The sequence below is a fragment of the Rhopalosiphum padi genome, chromosome 3 (assembly GCF_020882245.1).
Source record: "Rhopalosiphum padi isolate XX-2018 chromosome 3, ASM2088224v1, whole genome shotgun sequence".
In the NCBI taxonomy this organism is placed as follows: domain Eukaryota; kingdom Metazoa; phylum Arthropoda; class Insecta; order Hemiptera; family Aphididae; genus Rhopalosiphum; species Rhopalosiphum padi.
The window spans coordinates 19,778,078-19,798,655 of NC_083599.1; the positions used below are offsets into that span (position 1 = coordinate 19,778,078).

Below are 20,578 nucleotides of genomic sequence, written 5' to 3' on the forward strand. Positions count from 1 at the left end.
AAAAATATTTAAATACATATAATATTTGTTTATTACTTCATAAATGTTTATTTATAATATTGAAATATTTAAATTGAAAATAAAGTAGAATTCACTATAATTTATAAATAATAGGTACATAATACAAATTAAAATTTTTTATTCTGAGACTTCACGAGGAAAACAGTTAAAAACGACATATAATTTGAGATTTTCAAATTTAAAATTACGGCAATTCGATCTTAGTATTACTTTACAACGGCTAAATTACCTCTCCACATCAACAGAAGCGATAAGGTGCAATAGGTGCATATTTCTTAAACGTTAATTCTTTTGGATTGTATTCTTTTTCTAAATTGTTTTTTTGAGTTTTGTTTAATAGTATAATATCCCTTACCGACATTACAGCGTTAAGTCCTGGGTTTTTTCCTAATACGATTTGTAATTTAGAATTGATTAAAACTACAATTTCTCCAGGAAAATCTACAATAATACAAATTGCGTATATTTATTTGCAAAATATATAAAAATATTTAAAATAAAATTAGCGTCAGCTTATTCAAAATTAAATGAAACGGTACACATGTCAAAAACGTTCCGATGTTAAAAACTACATAAATATATTTATTTAAAATAAAATCCGTTCCCTAGTTATATATTATAATTACAATTAGTAAAGTTGTTATGCCTTTATATGTGTTATTCCTTTAGTCTAAAATAATTGGTTGTCAGCAACCCGTATACAGGGGGGATTTAGAGGTTCAAGCCCTCCAGTAATGTTTAAAATAGAAGCAAACTAACTATAAACTTTATAATATATTTTTAATTCATGTATTATAAATATTTAACCCTCCTCCACCCCCCGAAAATTGACCCTGAATACGTGCTTGGTTGTCAGTTAGTTATATACGTATTTTACACTATTTTGGTTATTTAAATTAATTACAACCATTTTTTCACATATTTTGTTTATTCCTAAAATGCATATAATTGCATATTTACAGGTTTTGAGAATTTTATTTGCAAAAATTATTATAAAATCATATGTATTTATATGCCGTAAATATAAATAATATACGACTACTGAGTCTGGCACATGATTAAAAAACCAACGAAGTCCGCTTAATTATGGTCTATGATTGTGCCCTTGCGTGTGTTACTGTATGAATGTAAACTATTATACTTCATAATTTGTAACTTTTATTATAAACGATTTCTATGAATGCTGAAAGCTTAAAGTGAATTAGTCTTAATTTTTATAATCTTACTAATCTACTTTTATACTTATTATACTTGCTATAAAGTTTAAAATGAAACTTTTACTAAATATAATAAGTGAAAATAAATTCTTGTTCACCAAAATATATTATATTTTTAATATAAATTAATTATTAATTATGTAATTATGTATTAACTATATTGTATCAAGTACCTAGAAATATAGTATTTAAAAAATCTAGTAATTCCTGGCGGGTGTGGGGAAAAACTTTCCGTAGGTTTGTGTTAAAAAAATTTCACTTAGAATGTAGCTTTTAAATCATTGAATTGAGCTCCTCTGTTTTAATTTCTAAATTTGAACACTTAATATGACTGTAAAGAAGCGATGTTCGAAAATAAGTATAAGTGACTCAATGTATTAATTATTTTACAAAATATTGAAAATACATTACATAACAATTAAAAAAAATAACATAAGTATAATTTTTAAAAAAAGTTTGATATTTTTCAGATTAAGGATTTGTTTTTAAAAATGAATTTAATATTTTGTGCGGTCTGGTGTTGCCTTTGGTATGGTTCTTTGGCTAATGGAAGTAGTTCTATGAAACTTGGAGGCATAGGAGAACCAAATGTACCAATATTAGTTAGAAGTTCGATTTTCGAAAACAAATGGTTTGAACAGAAACTCGATCATTTTAATCCTATTGATACTAGAACATGGAAACAGGTATAATTTAATTAAATTTATAATATAATACACTATAACGTGTTAAAATGAATCATTAATACGGATAATCGAGTATTAACTGTATGATTGGATTTTTTCTAGAGGTATCAAATGAATTTGAAATATTATAAATACGGTGGTCCAGTGTTTTTGCATATAGGAGGAGAAGACGAGATTTCACATAATTGGATGAAGGGTGGGGCTTGGATTGAATACGCTCAAAAATGTAATGCCTTATGTTTTCAACTGGAGCATCGGTTTTATGGAAAAAGTCATCCCACTGAGTGAGTACTGTAATGAGGAATAAAATGATAATTAATTTAAATGGTTGTCTTTACAATTGATATTGTATTGAGGACTCAATATTGAATGTGGTGTGAAGAACGTTTAGTAATATTTACAATTAAATAGTCGAATATAATATAAAATGAAATATAGTTCCAAAAAAAAAATAAAATATAATAAGTCAAAATAATAATATTGTGCCTACCTGACTAATATTAAAATTCGTGATTTAAACGGTTCAATGTTTTAACAAACTTATAGTCACTTATAAGTCACTCTATAGTCTATATCAGGGGTCGGCAATAGGCGGCCCGCGGGCCATGTTCGGCCCGCGGAAGGAAAAAATATGGACCGCCAAAAATTTTCTTAATTTTCCTATACATCCTATGCATCACTCCCCCTACCCTTCATAACAAAAATTAAACTAATATTGAAATTTTTTTGGCCCTCGAAATTTTTTTTTTTTTAAATATCTGGCCCTCCATATAAATTAATTGCCGACCCCTGGTCTATATAGTCATCCTGGGCCCCGGTGTAAGTTTTGAAATTTAAGAGGACCCTCATGGTCGCATGTGTTGTCTCTGTTTTACTAATGTACATCATAACAAATTTTTGTTCAGTAGAATACATTTTGTGACGTTAGCTTTAATATAAGAGTAAATTTACCTATTATAAAATTTAAAGCTAAGAATATTATCTAGGAAATATTATTTCATATTATTTCATTGATATTATCATTTTAAAGTTGTAATATTTTACATACCTATAACTCACTTCAGAATGATAATATCAATAAAATAATATGACATTTTCTATAGATAATATTCTTACTTTTAAATTTGATAATAGGTAAATTTACTCTAATATTAATAGTTATTAATATTAATAATATAATTAATACTAAGATAACGTCAAAAAATGTGTTCTGCTGAACGCAAATTTGGTATGATGTACATTAGTAAGACAGAGACAACACATGCGGGTATAACCTCCTCTTAAAACACAGCATATTAGGCACTTTTTAGGCATTTTTTGAATAATGACTTGTGTATAGTAAATTATAGTTTAAATAAATGTAGAATGTTTCAAGAATTTACGGTTAATATTTTTTTGAATAACAACAATGTAACAAACATTGTTTGCCATTATTCTGTATTTATATATTTGAAACATCGGCTACACTACACGGAGAATTTATTAAGGTGCTTAGTATTATAATGATTTAAGCTGGACATAGTGGCGCCATCAGAATTTATTTTTCTCGACAGGTATTCGGGATTTATAAGTCAATTTCAGATGAAGTATATATAGCGTACACTATATATATACATCAATTAAATTCCAATAGAAATTACGAAACTACGTATACCTATATACTGTCCTATTATAATACGAGTATGTATAATCCGTAAAATTCTCACATTTTTGAAGTCATTACAAGTCTTAACTTGGTGGCATTATTTGATGTAGTTGTTTGTGAGTAAGAATTATAATATAATAAACTACGAATATTAAAATTAATTTTAAAGTACTATGTCATATCTATTAACCCGTAATAATTATGAAATAAAATATTTATACATAATTTATGTCTAATTGAATAAAAATTGATTAATTTAATGGTTGAATAAAATTTGATGGAACAATCACGGTCAACTATAAAAGTCCACAATAATATAGGTGTATAATAAGTATCATTTTTCAGACATCATCATACACTGATTTGCTTAATTTTCACAATTGATTCATTAAATGTTTAGTACTTAGTATAGTCAATTATATCATGAAAATTAAAATTTTTAAGCACCCAACCCATATCTCAGAATTAAAGTAAAAAAATAACATAATAATTTTTATTCAATTTTCTTGATTTTTTTTTATGATAATCGTATGTTTCAGTAATTTAAATACTACAAATTTACTGTACCTGAATATTGAACAAGCATTAGCTGATATAGCAGAATTTATAAATATCATAACAAACGAAAATGAAAATTTGCTGTTTAATGCTAAATGGGTAGTATTTGGAGGATCTTATGCAGGAAATTTAGCTGCTTGGTCAAGAATGAAATATCCACAACTCATACACGCAGCAGTTTCGTCAAGTAGCACTTTAGGTGCCGCAATAGATTATAATGGTAGGTGTTATATAACGCATTGTTTGATAATGCATTTAGCCTTTCACAACATCGTAAAACATAATATAATATATAATTGGTATCCTAATAAGTAATGATACATATATAGTTTTAAAATAGTAGTACGTACTAAAATAAATTGATTGTTTAGTTCTTTCATTTTCATATAGAATATTATACGACTGCCCAAACCGCATTATCAGATTATAATCCAAAATGCGCTTCACATATAAAAGAAGCAACTGGAATGATTAACGATTATTTAAAAACCAATGATGGAGCCAAGTATATTGATAAAAAATTCAAGTAATTTAAAATTACATATTAATTTATTTCAAAATAGTTTATATGACAATAGTAAAATATAATAAATTTCAATAAATTGTGATTATATCATTTCAGAACGTGCGAGCACATAGACATAAAGAATAAAAAAGATTTAGCACAATTTTTCGACAACTTAGCAATACCCGTCGCACTAATTATGCAATACAATAAAGATAATAGATATTACGAAAATGTTGAGCGATCGACTGTATCAATAAGAACAATGTGTGGTATAATGTTAGACAAGTCGCTTGGAAACGCAGTAAGTATTTTATCAATACCTATGAGGAGTGGCGCTCATAGGAATTTTAGAAGCACAAGTATAGAAAATAAAAGTTTACCTACACCCCCCCCCCCCCATTTGCATACCTCACCATTTTATTTCATAAATAGATTGTCTTGATGTGTTTCACAATAATACTTACAAAATATTTATTTAAAGATATAATTTTAAGTTAAATATTAAATTATATTTTTACACATCAGAATTAAATTTCCAATGGTTTGAACAATATGTACTTTATGGTTTTAACCATAAAGTTCGAAAAATAAAGTTAATTTAAATTTATTATTATAATAAATATTATAATGTATATTACTTCCATAAAAATGCAACGTTTCTTATGATGATAGGTCGCGTGAACTAGTATTATTAAGTTTCCATACGTATTATATTGTATTAAGTATATATTAACGTATAAGAATTTATTCATGATCTTTTTATATTTTTAATATTATTAAGGATTTAGAAATGTATATAGCTATTCAATTTTAAGCTATACCTATTAACAATTTATACTAGCATATATCGTGTATAGTTAGATATGTGTATAGTATAGGTATCTGAATGATTGTTATCATTTGATAAATTAGGGATCAATAAAATAACAATCAATTAAAAAGTACAACTTTTTCAGCTTGAAAGATATTCATATTTACAAAGGGTATTAAGAACCGTTTCTAATAGAAATTGTACTGTGACTAAATATCAATCAATTCTTAAAGCTTTTAAGGAAACGTCTTGGAAAAAACAATATGTAAAATCTGGAGGTTAGTATATGTACCATCATATATTAATAAATTAATAATTACAAATGTTAATTAATAATGAATATTAATCGATTATTAACGGATCTTGTCGTTCTTGGTGATTTTGAGGACTGTAAGTCAGTGGTCAATAATAATACTAAAAAGTACGTTGGGTGGCGTAACTAAAGTAATGCATTACTGACATCGAGTGATTTCATTAAAATTGCTTATAACGACCATAACTTTAAAATTTATGAAAATTACTTATTATAAGTAGGTAACATTATCGTTTTGTCTTATTCACGTATTGTGGATAAAAAAAAAAAACTTAGTAGGTACCTAATTTATTAGAAAAAAAAAATATTATTCAATAAATTCGAGTTAAATCGAACGGAATGTTTCCTATGAATAGGTTAATTAGTGAAATATGGTTTTATATACATATAAAAGGTTAAATATTGACACTCGTTTATATTAATATATTAATAATATATAATAATATAGTTAACAATTAATAAATGTTATGTATAAAATATTTATAATTTATAAATTTTTTTTTACATATTTTTAGAATTTACTTTTTAACTATTTGTTATGCTTCAGCAATTCGTTAAACAACGAATGTTATGTAATTAGAAGAATATCCGTGAGCTATTCGTATTAATATTTTGTAATTTGAAAATAACGTAATAATTATATATTTTAAAAATATTGTATATATTTTTATAATAATTGAAGAACTGAAAAATATCAAAGCCAATTACTATGGGAGAAATATTAAACCAAACAATAAAAAGCAATAATAAACACACCAATCTACTCACAATAGTACACATACTAACTGTAGGTATATCGTTCATCCCAGACAAATGTTTATTTTTCAATATAGTAAAACAATAATAGTATAACAATCTAAATTACTAAAATATTGCTGGCCAACTATTGTAAAAGTATTATTATTTTATAACCAACCTCATTTATACATTAGAATTTTAATTGTAAAGTATTTACCATATAATTACTAGTAGGTAACTATACTTATTTGAAAAAATAAATCATCAAATATGTATTATTGTAACTTATTTGTACCTAAAATAGTAAAATGTTGAAGATAATTTCAAAAAATTGCTACCTTAGTATTTTTGATTTTGGAATATTTTTTTTATTCCTGATGCATTATTTCTATCCAAAGAATACCTATATTATTTAGGTACTTCTTTAAATGGATAGCTATTTCATCTGCATTTATATAATATAATCTAAAACAATTATTTTATTTCAGATCGACAATGGCTTTACCAAACCTGTACAGAATTAGGTCATTTTGTAACATCCAATAAAGTTGATAATTTATTTGGTAATACCATTCCATTAGACTATTTTACTGAAAAGTGCAGAGATGTTTTTGGAAAATCGTAAGTCATACAACAATTTCTCGAAAATTATATTTTTTATTTATGTTATGAGTAGTGTATTTCAATAAGTTCTTAAGAAATATTTATTAATTGTTACGTCTTATTTGATACGTGCACTAAAGAGGACTGAAAGCAATTTTAAATATTTCTAAAATTCTAGAAAAAGCTGCAACCTGCTCAACCCTTTTGACCTGCATAATATGCCTATGAATTTTAAAATAGTATTTAATATGTAAACACAATAAAAAATATAGTCATTTACAGCGATTGGCAATTTTATTTTTGGTAGTTGACATACAATACAATAATATAATAGATACTGTTTGTTTTTGCCACCTATTCTCATTGCAGTTTATGGTTGCTGGTGTCTGTTTATAGACTATAGTTTGAATCGTATCATGATAACGGATGATGTCTTCATTTGAAATCTTTGGAATGAACATAAATATAATTCCGTATGAATAATTTAATAAATATTATAATTATATTATATTTTGTTCGTTTAGATATAACTTAAATGCATTGTATAAGGCAGTGAAAAATGAAAAATCGATGTACAATTATTTAAAGAAAAAAACAAGCAGGGTTATTTATTTACACGGATCTATCGATCCATGGAATAAATTAGGTCTTACTCAACCACAAGCACAAAATTCCGTTTCAATTTTTACTGAAGGTAGGTTATCTTAAAACTTTTATTAATTTTAACTCTATTTAAAAAATTATATGTGTTAATTTAATATGAAAACAAATTATGTATTTTTAGGAGTATCTCATTGTGCAGATTTATATCCTTCTGCTTCATCGGACCCTCCTCAGTTAACTAAAGCTCGTAAAACAGTTTTATATTATTTACAAAAATGGCTGAAGAAGACTGGAATTTGATTTTTACCACGCTAAAAAATAATGCTACACACCTCTATGCAATAAATGACCTAATTCCATTTGTCTGAATTATATGAAATAATATTTGAACAAAAAATATCTGTACTTATACCGATAAATATCTTTATTTTGTACTTTTATTTTAAACTCATATTATATTATTATTATGTATTAACCTATAGACACAATTTGCACTTATATCCCAACTGTTGATGATTCGTAAATATAATACGTCTTATGTATAAAATATAGTATCTACAAAACTAGAATTAATTTATGTACTTATAATACTTTTTATTTATCCTTATAAACATTTATATAAAAGGTATCATACTATAGTGCAGACTTGTTTAAAATCAGTACTTACCTAAGAAATAAGCATATAGATTAAGTATAAAATAGGGACTCTACAAAATGGTCGCAGCACTATACACGAGTTAAGTTTTTTTTTTACAAGCGTTTAAAATCCAAAGTTTTACAAAATTCTAATACTTAAAGCTTGAAAAGTAACAATTAATACAATGTTCCTTTTAAGTTTTTATTACAGAAACCGAAAAATATTAAAAATTGGACATTTTTTTTTATAAATATTTCAAGTTTAAATGTTAACGAAATTGGTTATATTTTTACGAAAAATAACGATTTTAGCTATTTTGTTGCAATTCAAAATCTACATTTTTCAAAGTTAATTAAAAAGTTTACATTTCTGCGTATATTATAGTACATATTTATCATTTACTATAGATACATATACATTTAATTTTTCGAAGTATTTAGACTAATTTTAAGCTATGATCATCGTTCTACGATATAATGATTTATTTTAATATTAATAACAATTAATAATATTATATGAAAATATGAAATTATTTATATTATATATTATGTGGAATTACATTATTTTCAACCTATTGAAAAAAGTATGAATAGTAATATACGAGTATACTAATATAAATATAAAATAAATCATAAAATATACATACTTATTATTCAAGTTAGCATGAACAATCTTTATACATTTAATCAATTAATATTTAATAGTTAGCAATGGTCCTTTAAAATGATTTAGTGGCTAATCATTGGCCTATTAAATTATATTGAACTATTAATCAATTGTTTATGTGACCAAGAATTGGAAACATAAAGACTGATTTTAAACGGAGACTGTTTGTTTCCTTCACTCAAAATTGTTTTTCACGCGATTTATCATTAAATAAAAATGTAATCTATTAAAGTGAGCTATTAGTTAACAAAATACACCAAACTGAAGAGGGAGTTCCAGTAGTTACCGCAGCGGCAACAGAGGCAGTTGCCTCGGGGCGCAAAATAACAAATAAAATAATATTGGTTTTGTGTAATTGTAAATTTATTTTTATTTAATTTGAAACAAAGAGTATTTTATGTGATATAAGTGTGATTGGGTTAATCTTATAAAAAAAAACATAAATTTGGTCACAGCAAATTTTTAATAATAAAGGACGAAGAATCGAATTTATACTAGGTAGGGCGAAAAATATATTTTTCCTCGGGGCGCTGACGAGGGTAGTTACGCTACTGGAGAGTTCTCCAAGTTTATGTACACTGCAATGATATAACTAGTGATAGTTTTAGCTCTTTTCTTCATATCGCCGTTTGCCCCACACCATATAATCAATATAATAAGAAAAAATAACCTAACATTTTTCAATAATAAATTAATAAAATATTTTATTATTATTTTTTATTTGTCAAATTTCAAGTAGACGCATAGTGATTACTATATTCTTATTGTTCTAAAAATCATTATAAAATAATCAACTTATGAAATATAAAAACAATTAACTAATACTTTATGACTGATGTTAATATGTAGTATATTATATTTGATTTAAAAATTAAGTAAACCATGAATTGAATCTTTGTTGTCCTAGGATTAGGATTAGGTTTACTAAGATTTTCTTTATATTACACATTGATATCTATTAAGGCATGTTACTCAATCCGGTCGAATTGGTAGATAAAATCAGAATGCCTATTTACGTATAAAAATCTGAAAGTAATTATTTAAGTATTTTATTAAATTGTCCTAGCTTAAAATCATAATGCCAATCAAGTGATTGGTTTCAAAAATTATATTCTAAAATTATGAGTCACTTGAATTTTTTTTTAAATTTAGTACCATCAAGCACTATAAACCACAATACATAGTACATACTAAAATATTAATTCATATTAGCATTGCGTAATAATTTTACTTAGGTTTCATCAAAACTTGTTTATTTATGATAAAAAAAAATCTGAAAAGTTGCTAATCCTCTGCTATACAGTAGAATGTGTTAATTTTAATAATAAATCATTGCATTCGAAGTACAATTCGAAGTAGAGACAGTTTGTCAGCTCATACACTAAGTGTCTATAACTATATTTTATTGTACATTTATATTGCTTTTATAGTAATTTATATGATTAGGAATGTCGTATATAATTACGGACTACGGTATTATACTATTATAGGTATGTTATAAATAGGCAATACCTTTAAATTAATCTGAATATTTTTAAAATACTATTGCGTATGAACGTATGGTAATCGCTAAACATTAATATTATATGAAAAAATTGCAAATCCCCACGAATATTTTTTATTTACAAAAAATAACTGAAATCGTTGTTTTTTGTTGAAAAATTCAGTTTCGTAAAAATTATAACTTTAATTGTCCATAAAAATGTTAATTACAAAATAATTGATAAATATTCATGTTTTCGACGGAGTTTTAACTACAATAAACGCTTATAAATAAAATTAGGCTTATGTATTTTTAATATTTACTAGTTGTAAAAAAAAAACGCATGTAGAATCTTGTAGTATATATTTTCAAGCTTTTTGACCGAGTGTAACTTTTTTGTATGCGCATTTATAGAAAGAAAAATAAACAAAAATAGTTCATTTCAAATATCTATAAAAAATCGAATAAAAAATTCCTATAATAATTTGGCAGAAATTTCAAGTATATCTAGTATTTTCTAGTTAAATTCATACCTGTAATCTGTATTAAAACACAATTGCAACAATGAAAATTTATTTTTACAGAAATATTTTTACTTCTTACCCCGCAAAATACCAACTGGATACAATTTTCTATTAGAAAATATATTGAAAATTGAAGCATTTTTGCTGTTCCATAAAGTGATAACAGATATAAAATAAAAATAAAAAATAATATCATTGTAAAATCATTACATTCAACGAGCAATATGAATGTAAAATTGTAAAACCATATAATTTGAGAAAGAAATAACATTAAATATCATTAACCTAGGCAGAAATACTGAGTAAAAATATCTTATGATGAAATCAGTGCCGCAATAACAGAGTGTGTTGCGTGTGTCAAAACCATGGGGCTCGAGCCCCAACCTATGATGGGGGGCCCAATGATAAAAATGTTCAAGAGGGGGGGGGTATTAAATTTATTTACACATGGGCCCAAATTGATATAGTTACGGATTAGATGAGATTATTATTTTATTAACATATTGCAGTAAAAGTATAAATTGTAGCTAAGCTAACTATAATCAATAATCTTACATTAGTCTATAATATTGGTTGTGATTATCTCAATAATATAGTAAATCATTTGGTTAAATTCTATAACTTTTACCTTATAGGAAACCAACTGCTTGTACCATTTTTTTTGATTTTTTTTTCATTCCACTATGAACTATAAGTACTTATGAGGAACATTGTATTAAATGTTCCTAACCTCAGCTACAAAAATTAAAATAAATGTTGTTTACTACTAAATATTCTTAGGTTGTACATTTTCGTGATCATGTATAAAAAATGATAATATAAGCATAAAGCAATAAGTAAAAAATTAAATGATTATTTGTTTATGAATTATAAAAAATTTAAATCGATTTGATCGATTACTGGTTGTGTGTATAAATTACTTTCCGTTTTTCTTAATTTTAAATTATTAGCGGAACAATGAATGTATTGGTTTTAAAATGATGCGCTTTTTGTACCTGGCATCATCTTTTGAGTCAGTAAAAATAGTGCTACAATTTACAACTTTGAAAGTGATTTCTAATTATTTTGCTATAATTCATAAATGAACAACCATAGAAACTTGAAATTTTCATCAAGTATTTATATTACCGTTTTCTATACAATATGATATAATTTTAAAAATATTTTAAGTATTTAGGTGTTTGTCTTATACAGCCAATACACATAATATAAACAAAATATGAAGGAAAATACAAAAAACAATTAACAGAATTGAAATAATGAGGATTGCAGCAGTTTATTCTTGATAGATTTTTTGATAGAAAAAATCGAAGACATTAGACATTTTTATTTGAATTCATACCATGTTTCATGTTTGTCAAATTAATAGTATTTCAATGCATTCTACACAAATTGTATCGTGGCCCGTGGGTAATTTTATTGTCCGGAATTTAAACTTTTGAAAATTAGTTCCAAGTTTCAACAATTTTACACTCAAATAATTATATTATGTTTGAATTCCGTGAATTTTATGGACCACAATTTTGGTGTATGTATTTTATTCTTTCAATTTAATGATACGGATCAACATCCGTACCATGGTTTCCGATTTCCGACAATTGTTATTGGCATCCAGAACGTCTTACGTTCCGAGTTTTATATCTCATGGTCTCATTATTCTCTGTCAACATTGTATCCCGTAAACTTAGATTTTAATTTTTTGTATTCTAAATATTGTTTTATAGTCTAGGATTTGAATTCTAAAATTATTACTAACCTATTGTTCTCTGTCTAGAATTGTATAGGCCTGCAATTAAAAAAAAAAATTAGATAAACCGTATAGATATGAATATTAATTTTAAAGTACCTACCTAGATTACCTATTGTAGTGTTATGTTGTAAACATTTTAATTGTTTCAGGCTTTTTTTAGGTGAAGCATTAAAAGTTGTAATGTACAGTATACACATCAAATAACAACGTTATTATTTATTTATTAGATATTAGTTATCTGCTAATAATTAAAAATGCAATTTGCCATAATTCGTTTTCATTTTTTTCATTTTATTCATTAAATATTTCTAATTTCTAATGAGATCGTCAAAATACTATAATGATAACAAATGTGTAATAGGCACAATAAAATATTACATTTAGTGTATTTCTTAGTCTATTTAAAAGTAAATTAAATTAGTTTACTACTCGTTAAGTTTTTATAATTAAATTAATATATTTTTAACCTTGAATGAAATGTTTTAAAGCACAAATACAGAAACAAAATATCTACAGTTGAAATAGTACTAGGCACTTAGTTATCTTTCAATTGGAAGTTATTTTTTAAGGTTGTGCCAAAACTTTGCAAAGTAAAATTCTAATAATATCATTATAAGTGAGTAAATTTTGATTTAATTGCAATGTTTTATTTTATATTTTGTACAGTTTGTACAATAAGAATGTTGTTATTAAATATTTCTTGAAATACTTTCCATTAAAAAAAAAATTACAAAAATAAATAGTTAGGTAGTAATAAATTATTACTAATAATTATTGAGGCTATGAATTCTCAACTTTGGTTTGATTATTGTTTATTAAAATATTTTTTTGTTAATCACCTGATATTTACTAAGTACTGTCTAAGAATTAATATAGATTTGCAAATAATTATAGAATACTTTATTTACGTCACTGAAAATATGAATAGATACGTGGCAACTGGCAATACGTCCGTATCACATGTTCATCGTAATGTTTAAATATCTAAATATCTTTGTAATTAAAATTTAAATATACCTCTGTATACCCCGGTACAATAAATCAAAGCACAGAGCTAACTGCTCTCATTTTTTAATCATGATATTAAATTATATTTAAGAAGATTGGTGGTTTACAATAACTTTATCAAAAATTCTAAAAATTACTTTTAAAATAGTTATAGGTATAAATAGTATGTTAGTTTATGTACTAATGTATTATATAACAATTAAATACCAGCTTTTGCTATTTTCAGATTTAAGTTAAACTAATTTAATATTATGTTTAAGTAACAACTTCTATAATTATGGTTTATAGACTGCGTAAATATAACTTTAAAACAAGTTTTGTCTTTTTTTCAGCTTTAGGATTTTAATTTTAAAAATGAGTTTAATATTTTGCCTGTTGTTGTGTTGCTTTTGGTGGGGTTCATCGGCTTATTATAGTAGTTTTACAAGTCTGGTAGGCATAGGAGCACCTACTTCAGGTTTTATTAGAGCAAGATCTATAAAGATGAGTCTATCTCAATACAATATTGATGACAATTGGATTGTACAGAAACTGGATCATTTTAATCCTAATGATAAGAGAACGTGGAAACAGGTATTAATTAATTACATTTTATATGATCAGCTAAAACGTGTTATATGTAAAATGATTTATTAATTCAAGTGTTAACAGTCTAATCGCATTTTTTTAGAGATATTATATGAATCGGGAACACTATAAAAAGGGTGGCCCAATATTTTTGATGGTAGGAGGAGAAGAAAAAATTTTACTAAGGTGGATGACCGATGGGGCTATGATAGAATACGCTAAAATTTTTAATGCTCTATGTTTTCAATTGGAACATCGGTTTTATGGAAAGAGTCGTCCCACTGAGTAAGTGCTATTTTTAGAAATACAACAAATTATTTACTTAAATGGTTTTAATCGAGTAGCATTAATGAATAAATGAATACCGTTTTAATTAAAAATAAATACTCTGTTTAAATTATTCATGAATAAATAGTTGAATAAACTATAATTATAATAATATAATGAAATGTAGTTACAATATGTAAGCAAAGAAAATATAATTTATAAGTTAAAATAACAAAATAATTTTAATTATTATTATTTTTTTTAAATAAAAATCGTATGTCGCAGTAATCTAAATACTACAAACTTAGTGTATCTGACTACTCAACAAGCATTGGCTGATATAGAAGTATTTATAAAGAATAAGACAGAAGGACAATTAAGTAATGCTAAATGGGTAGTATTTGGAGGATCTTATCCAGGAAGTTTAGCTGCCTGGTCAAGAATGAAATTTCCACATCTTGTACATGCAGCGGTTTCGTCAAGTAGTATTATAAAGACAAAAATAGATAATAAAGGTAAGTACTATGTAAGATAAATTATTAGGCTATTAATTTAACCTTCCATAACAAACTCATATAAAAAACATACATTTTAAACTGAACTTAAATTTTCTTGTACTTTATACTATATACTATATTGCAGTTTATTTGACTAACATTAACTTTCTTCAAGATGTTCATCAATGTGAAATATATAATGTTGAGATGTTTTATTTCCATAGAATATTTGAAGGTTGCTCAAAAAGCATTATCAGCTTATAATCCAAAATGTAGTGCACATATAAGAGAAGCAACGATAATGATTAGCGATCTTTTAAAAACCAAAAATGGAACGGAATTTATTCAAAAAAAATTCAAGTAGTTTTGATTTATATATATTATATACACACAGTTATTGATTAAGAGGACGCCATACCCGAATGTGTTGTCCCTGTCTTACTAACGTACATCATAACAAATTTTCGTTCAGTAGAATACATTTTGTGACGTTAGCTTTAATATTAGAGTAAATTTACCTATTATCACATTTAAAGGTAAGAATATTATCTAGACAATTATATTATATGCTTTTAATGATATTATTTTAAAGTGAGTTACAGTTATGTAAAATATAACAACTTTAAAATGTTCATAACTCACTTTAAAATGATAATATCAATAAAATCATAATTGAATGTCATTGTCTAGATAATATTCTTACCTTTAAATTTGTTAATAAGTAAATTTACTCTAATGTTAAAGTTAACGCCACAAAATGTATTCTGCTGAACGAAAGTTTGTTATGATGTACGTTAGTAAGACAGAGACAACACATGCGGGTCAGCGTCCTCTTAATATCAAAAAAGTTGATGTAATAGTGGTAAAATAATAAACATACATTTTAATTTAATTATAGAACATGCAATAAAATAAACACACATATTAAAAAAGATATAAGACAATTGTTTCAACAATTAGCTGTATCGTTTTCGGCAGTTATACAATACAATCGAGACAACAGATATTATGAAAATATTAACCAATCGTTTGTAACAATAATAACATTATGTGATATTATGTTAAACAAGACATTAGGAAATCCAGTAAGTATTTTATTAATCAGCAGTTAAATAATAAAAATAATAAGTATAAATATTTTAAATTTATAATTATGAACAGAATATAATATTAATTAACTGTCAAACAGCTCAACAGCTGCATGTAGATTTTGTTTTGTTATTTATAATTCATAATATCTCACTAGATACTAGAAAATCAAATAGTTACCCAACCTAAATATTATGGATAATATTTTTTTGGTTAAAGACCAAGTGGTGTTTTACGTCGTCAACAGAATAGAGATTTTAATTTAACTAATAAATGCATAATAAAAGGCACTTTTTCACAAGTAGCCAAACTTGAAATAATGTTTTTGTTGAATATTTAATCAAAAAATATACAATGTAATAGGTACTAAGGTACAATACGTATCCGTATTAATATCTTAAACATGATTTAAAATTATTAATTCAATTATAGTAGATACTAGTAGAACCAATAAATGTTTTATAATAACATTTTTTTTTTTTAATAAGTATTTAAAGAAAATAAATTAGGTACCTATCAATCTGAGTAATCTAACAGTATCACTATTTTATGGTGGCCGGTGAACTAGCTGTAACTATAAGTGATTGATGTAATTTAATAACTAGTAATTGCTAAAATAACAATTTATAACCATATTTTTCTCAGCTTGAAAGATATATAGCCGTACACGAAAAATTAAGATACGCTACTAATAGACAATGTTCATCCTATTCATACAAATCATCACTTGTCTCTAATGCAGAAATATCTTGGAACAAAGGATATGTAGAATCAGGAGGTTAGCATACCGTGACTTTTTTAATTACCTAGATATAATTAATAAATCATTATCAATTGACGATTATTAACAAATCTTGTCGAACTTGGAGATTCCGTTGACTACAAGTAATTGCAATAAATAATAATATAATCAGTATCTGGGTAATAAACGTAACGAAATTAACGTAATTTCATTATGATTATTTCCAAAGAACGAAATTTTATGAAAGTAACGTTTGATTGGTATTCTTATTTCTAATAATATAATGCGTTACCGTTTTGATTTGTTTCGAGTATTGTGAAATAAGAAAAATATAATAATAAATAATAATACTATATAGTCAATGTGTAATGTATATTACCTACCTTATTTATCGTGTCGTCCACCGGTTCGCTCGAGCAAGTGGCATTTGTGGTACGACAACGACGTCGACTCGAGAGACGTGACTTGACGTTAGATGCGTCTGGGAAGATGAAACTTGATGAAAAACTACTATTTTACAACTAAATCTGTGGCCTGTAGACCGGTTCTCCGTCTGTTTGTCCGTCATACGGGTTCGCTGGCAATTAAAACTCACAACTCACATCTCGCTGATACGGTTCGTCCGACCGTGGACTTTGTCGGTGACATTCGCTGCGGCGGTGACGCGGTGTCTTCCGTTGACACCTTCTTGGTTGCAGGTGAGTATCCGCGATGCATGGAACTGGTTGCCGCGGCGATGTTATACCAGGACTACGGTGTACGACACAACCGTTATGGTGATTGTGGTTAGGCTAGGACCTAATCTAACCGTTAGATTAACAATTAAGGAACACCGTTTCCATAGAACTTGGGTAAACGAACATATGACCTAAAGTTGACGTGTGGACTCGTCTCCGCGTTTCTCGAATGTTCAGACTTTAGATCACAGGTGAACGAAAATATACGATCAGCTGATCGAATGTAATTTCCATTTTGTTCTATATTACGCTACGGTGTTGTCCCAGTCGTAGGTTGGCAGTGTTGGTACTCGAAGCCGTCCGATGGGTCGTCGGGTAGGTAATCAGTGATCAGGTTGTCGGAAAAGTTCTGTATGTGCTCAGACGTTGTTTGTTTCAAATTTTTTCATTGATGTTTTGCGGGGTTTGTTGTGTGCATGTTGTATATTTATATTATTTTATTTTGTTATAAATATATAGCTATTTTATTTGTTTACGTGTGTTTATTGTAAATATAATGAGAACACTTTTTTATTTCAGATCGACAATGGTTTTACCAGCTCTGTACAGAGATAGGCAATTTTATAACATCCCATAAAGATAGTCACTTATTTGGTAATACCATACCGCTAGAATTTTTTACTGATTTATGCACTGATGTTTTTGGGGATTCGTAAGTTACTAAAAAAAATTGTATAAAACGTATTGTATAGATTGTACTATTGTAGGTATGTTTATTTTAGTGTAGAGTTATAATTTCAAATATTATGTTAAATAATAACCAATGTCAATGTGTAGAGCGTGTATAATGTGTTTATCGTATATAATATTATATAGGCACGTGTAGGTCTATCGTCTATGCATGATGAACTATGTAACGAGATAAGTAGCAAATTTCAATAAGATCTCTAGAAAGAGCTTTGGGTATTCATAGCACCTTTAGATTTCTAATAAGCACTCGCAGTTTCCCGATTAATTTTTTCCCATATTTAATGACTTTAAATGTTATTTTAAAACTATCAGTTTTCACTGTAGTTTATGATTGCCTGTTTATACAAATTAGAGTCGTATTGAGCATATTTTTCAACACCTCTGAAACCTAATTCGTCGTAATCCTAGTTCGCTGATTTTGATTCTCGAATTTCGTTAATACTATTGTCACTTGTCGGTAAATTATTAGGAATACTGTAATAAGTCAATAAAACCTGCAGTATATCGATCAGCGAAATGGGAATATTTTCAAACTATTAAAAATCACTATATAAATATTTGTTGACCTAAAATGTCGGAAAAATAAGATTCAGTGAAGTGGATATGAACAATATCAGGATGTCAATTTGCCAGATGAATAAATTAATTTTGAAATCTTTAGAATTAATAGGAACAATACTTCAGCGATAATTTAATCAATGTTTTATATTATAGTTATTAAATTATTTTGTTTAGTTTTGATTTTAATGCATTGGAAAAGGCAGTTGAGAAGACATCTATGATGTACCATGACTTAAGAAACAAAACAAGTAGAATTGTTTATTTACATGGGTCGATCGATCCATGGAACGGATTAGGTCTTACTGAACTGAAAGCAAACAATTCTGTTTCAATTTTTATTGAAGGTAATATTAAAACTTTTATTATGTTATGTTCATTTTTTATAAATTAAAAATTCAGATTAATATGAAAACAAATAAACAAAAATATGTATTTTTAGGAGTATCTCATTGTGCAGATGTATATCCTTCAACTCCGTCGGACCCTCCACAGTTGTCAAAGGCTCGTGAAACAGTTGTAATTTATTTAAAAAAATGGTTGGAAGAAAATGGACCTTGACACTAAAAGATAATTAAAATTGTCATTTTTTTAAATAGATTTAATAGTACCTTAATTATTATAATGTAACTATTTCTTCATACATAAATAAATTTTGATTATTACAAAATACATATCAGTACATTCAGTGGCGTCATTTCAGTTTTTGAGAAGGGAGGCAAAAACTGTGACCGGTTCATAATAAAAAATAATATAAAAATAAAAACCACACGCTAATACAATTACAACACAATTACATTTTTATCTCAATACAAATAGCCTTCTTACATAATTTTATACATATCCGAGAGTAGGTACAACCGTGGTTACTCTAGGCATAAATAATACATTTTTTGAGAGATAACAATGACTAAATAATAAATATATAATATGTAGAGGGATACCCAATATTACCAATTGGCTATTACCATTGGTAATGACTAATGAGTATATATTGTTTAATGTACCTACACATGTGTACATAATGCTATTAGCTACTATATGATGACTTACTTCGAAGGGAATTTTACCCCAATGTATGTCCTATATTTGCGCCAAGTATGAGTATATTTACAAAAAAATAAAATAAAACATACAATAAATTATTAAGTATTTATTATTAATTTATATTTTTCAAGAGTTGCTTAGATGCTAGGCAATAACAGGGTATCTTCTAGTTTTCACAGCTCCAAACAGCTTGATTTAAATCTATTAGTGAATCTGTTTCCTTCTCTACGGCTATAACTAATAAACTTATAAAGAGTCATACAAAAAATAAAGTCATACAGATACCCTATAATTATTTACGTAATAGCATCAGCCACGAATCATGGTTAAATTTTATTTAGCAATGACATGAATGTCATAAATCATGTTTGCGGGCTTGCGCCCAAAAACTATCACACACCTGGCCCGCTACTTATAAGCGGAGGGGCAAATGCTCACCCTACCCACCACAAATGACGCCACTGTGTATATTTTACTATAAATGATTTTTGATATATACGTAATAGGAACACTACATAAAATAGTAATTTATAAATACTACCACGTTCCAATTGTGTGTGAATAAATATTTCAAAAAAAAAAAACTGTAACGAACCTGAATTTCATTTGAACA

General features: G+C 26.5%; 2 protein-coding genes across 2 annotated transcripts; both read left to right on the top strand.

Moving 5' to 3' along the window:
* The first annotated feature begins 1,729 nt into the window (after positions 1-1,729).
* Positions 1,730-8,004, top strand: LOC132927374 (putative serine protease K12H4.7). The gene is made up of 9 exons (XM_060991889.1): positions 1,730-1,924; positions 2,027-2,208; positions 4,109-4,347; positions 4,518-4,653; positions 4,750-4,936; positions 5,592-5,724; positions 6,986-7,118; positions 7,625-7,794; positions 7,885-8,004. The coding sequence occupies exons 1-9, from the start codon at positions 1,730-1,732 to the stop codon at positions 8,001-8,003; spliced, it is 1,494 nt and encodes a 497-aa protein (XP_060847872.1). The 3' UTR covers position 8,004.
* A 6,121-nt stretch (positions 8,005-14,125) lies between these two features.
* On the top strand, positions 14,126-19,479 carry LOC132924869 (putative serine protease K12H4.7). The gene is made up of 9 exons (XM_060989309.1): positions 14,126-14,344; positions 14,442-14,623; positions 14,891-15,120; positions 15,327-15,462; positions 16,001-16,187; positions 16,837-16,969; positions 18,190-18,322; positions 19,096-19,265; positions 19,361-19,479. The coding sequence occupies exons 1-9, from the start codon at positions 14,126-14,128 to the stop codon at positions 19,477-19,479; spliced, it is 1,509 nt and encodes a 502-aa protein (XP_060845292.1).
* The last annotated feature ends 1,099 nt before the right edge of the window (positions 19,480-20,578 follow it).

Excerpts from the sequence above, each read along its gene's own strand:
- LOC132927374 (XM_060991889.1), top strand. The coding sequence starts at position 1,730 with ATGAATTTAATATTTTGTGCGGTCTGGTGTTGCCTTTGGTATGGTTCT. Across the intron at positions 4,654-4,749 it reads TATATTGATAAAAAATTCAA|AACGTGCGAGCACATAGACA; the intron begins GTAATTTAAAAT and ends ATATCATTTCAG. Across the intron at positions 5,725-6,985 it reads ACAATATGTAAAATCTGGAG|ATCGACAATGGCTTTACCAA; the intron begins GTTAGTATATGT and ends ATTTTATTTCAG.
- LOC132924869 (XM_060989309.1), top strand. The coding sequence starts at position 14,126 with ATGAGTTTAATATTTTGCCTGTTGTTGTGTTGCTTTTGGTGGGGTTCA. Across the intron at positions 15,463-16,000 it reads TTTATTCAAAAAAAATTCAA|AACATGCAATAAAATAAACA; the intron begins GTAGTTTTGATT and ends ATTTAATTATAG. Across the intron at positions 16,970-18,189 it reads AGGATATGTAGAATCAGGAG|ATCGACAATGGTTTTACCAG; the intron begins GTTAGCATACCG and ends TTTTTATTTCAG.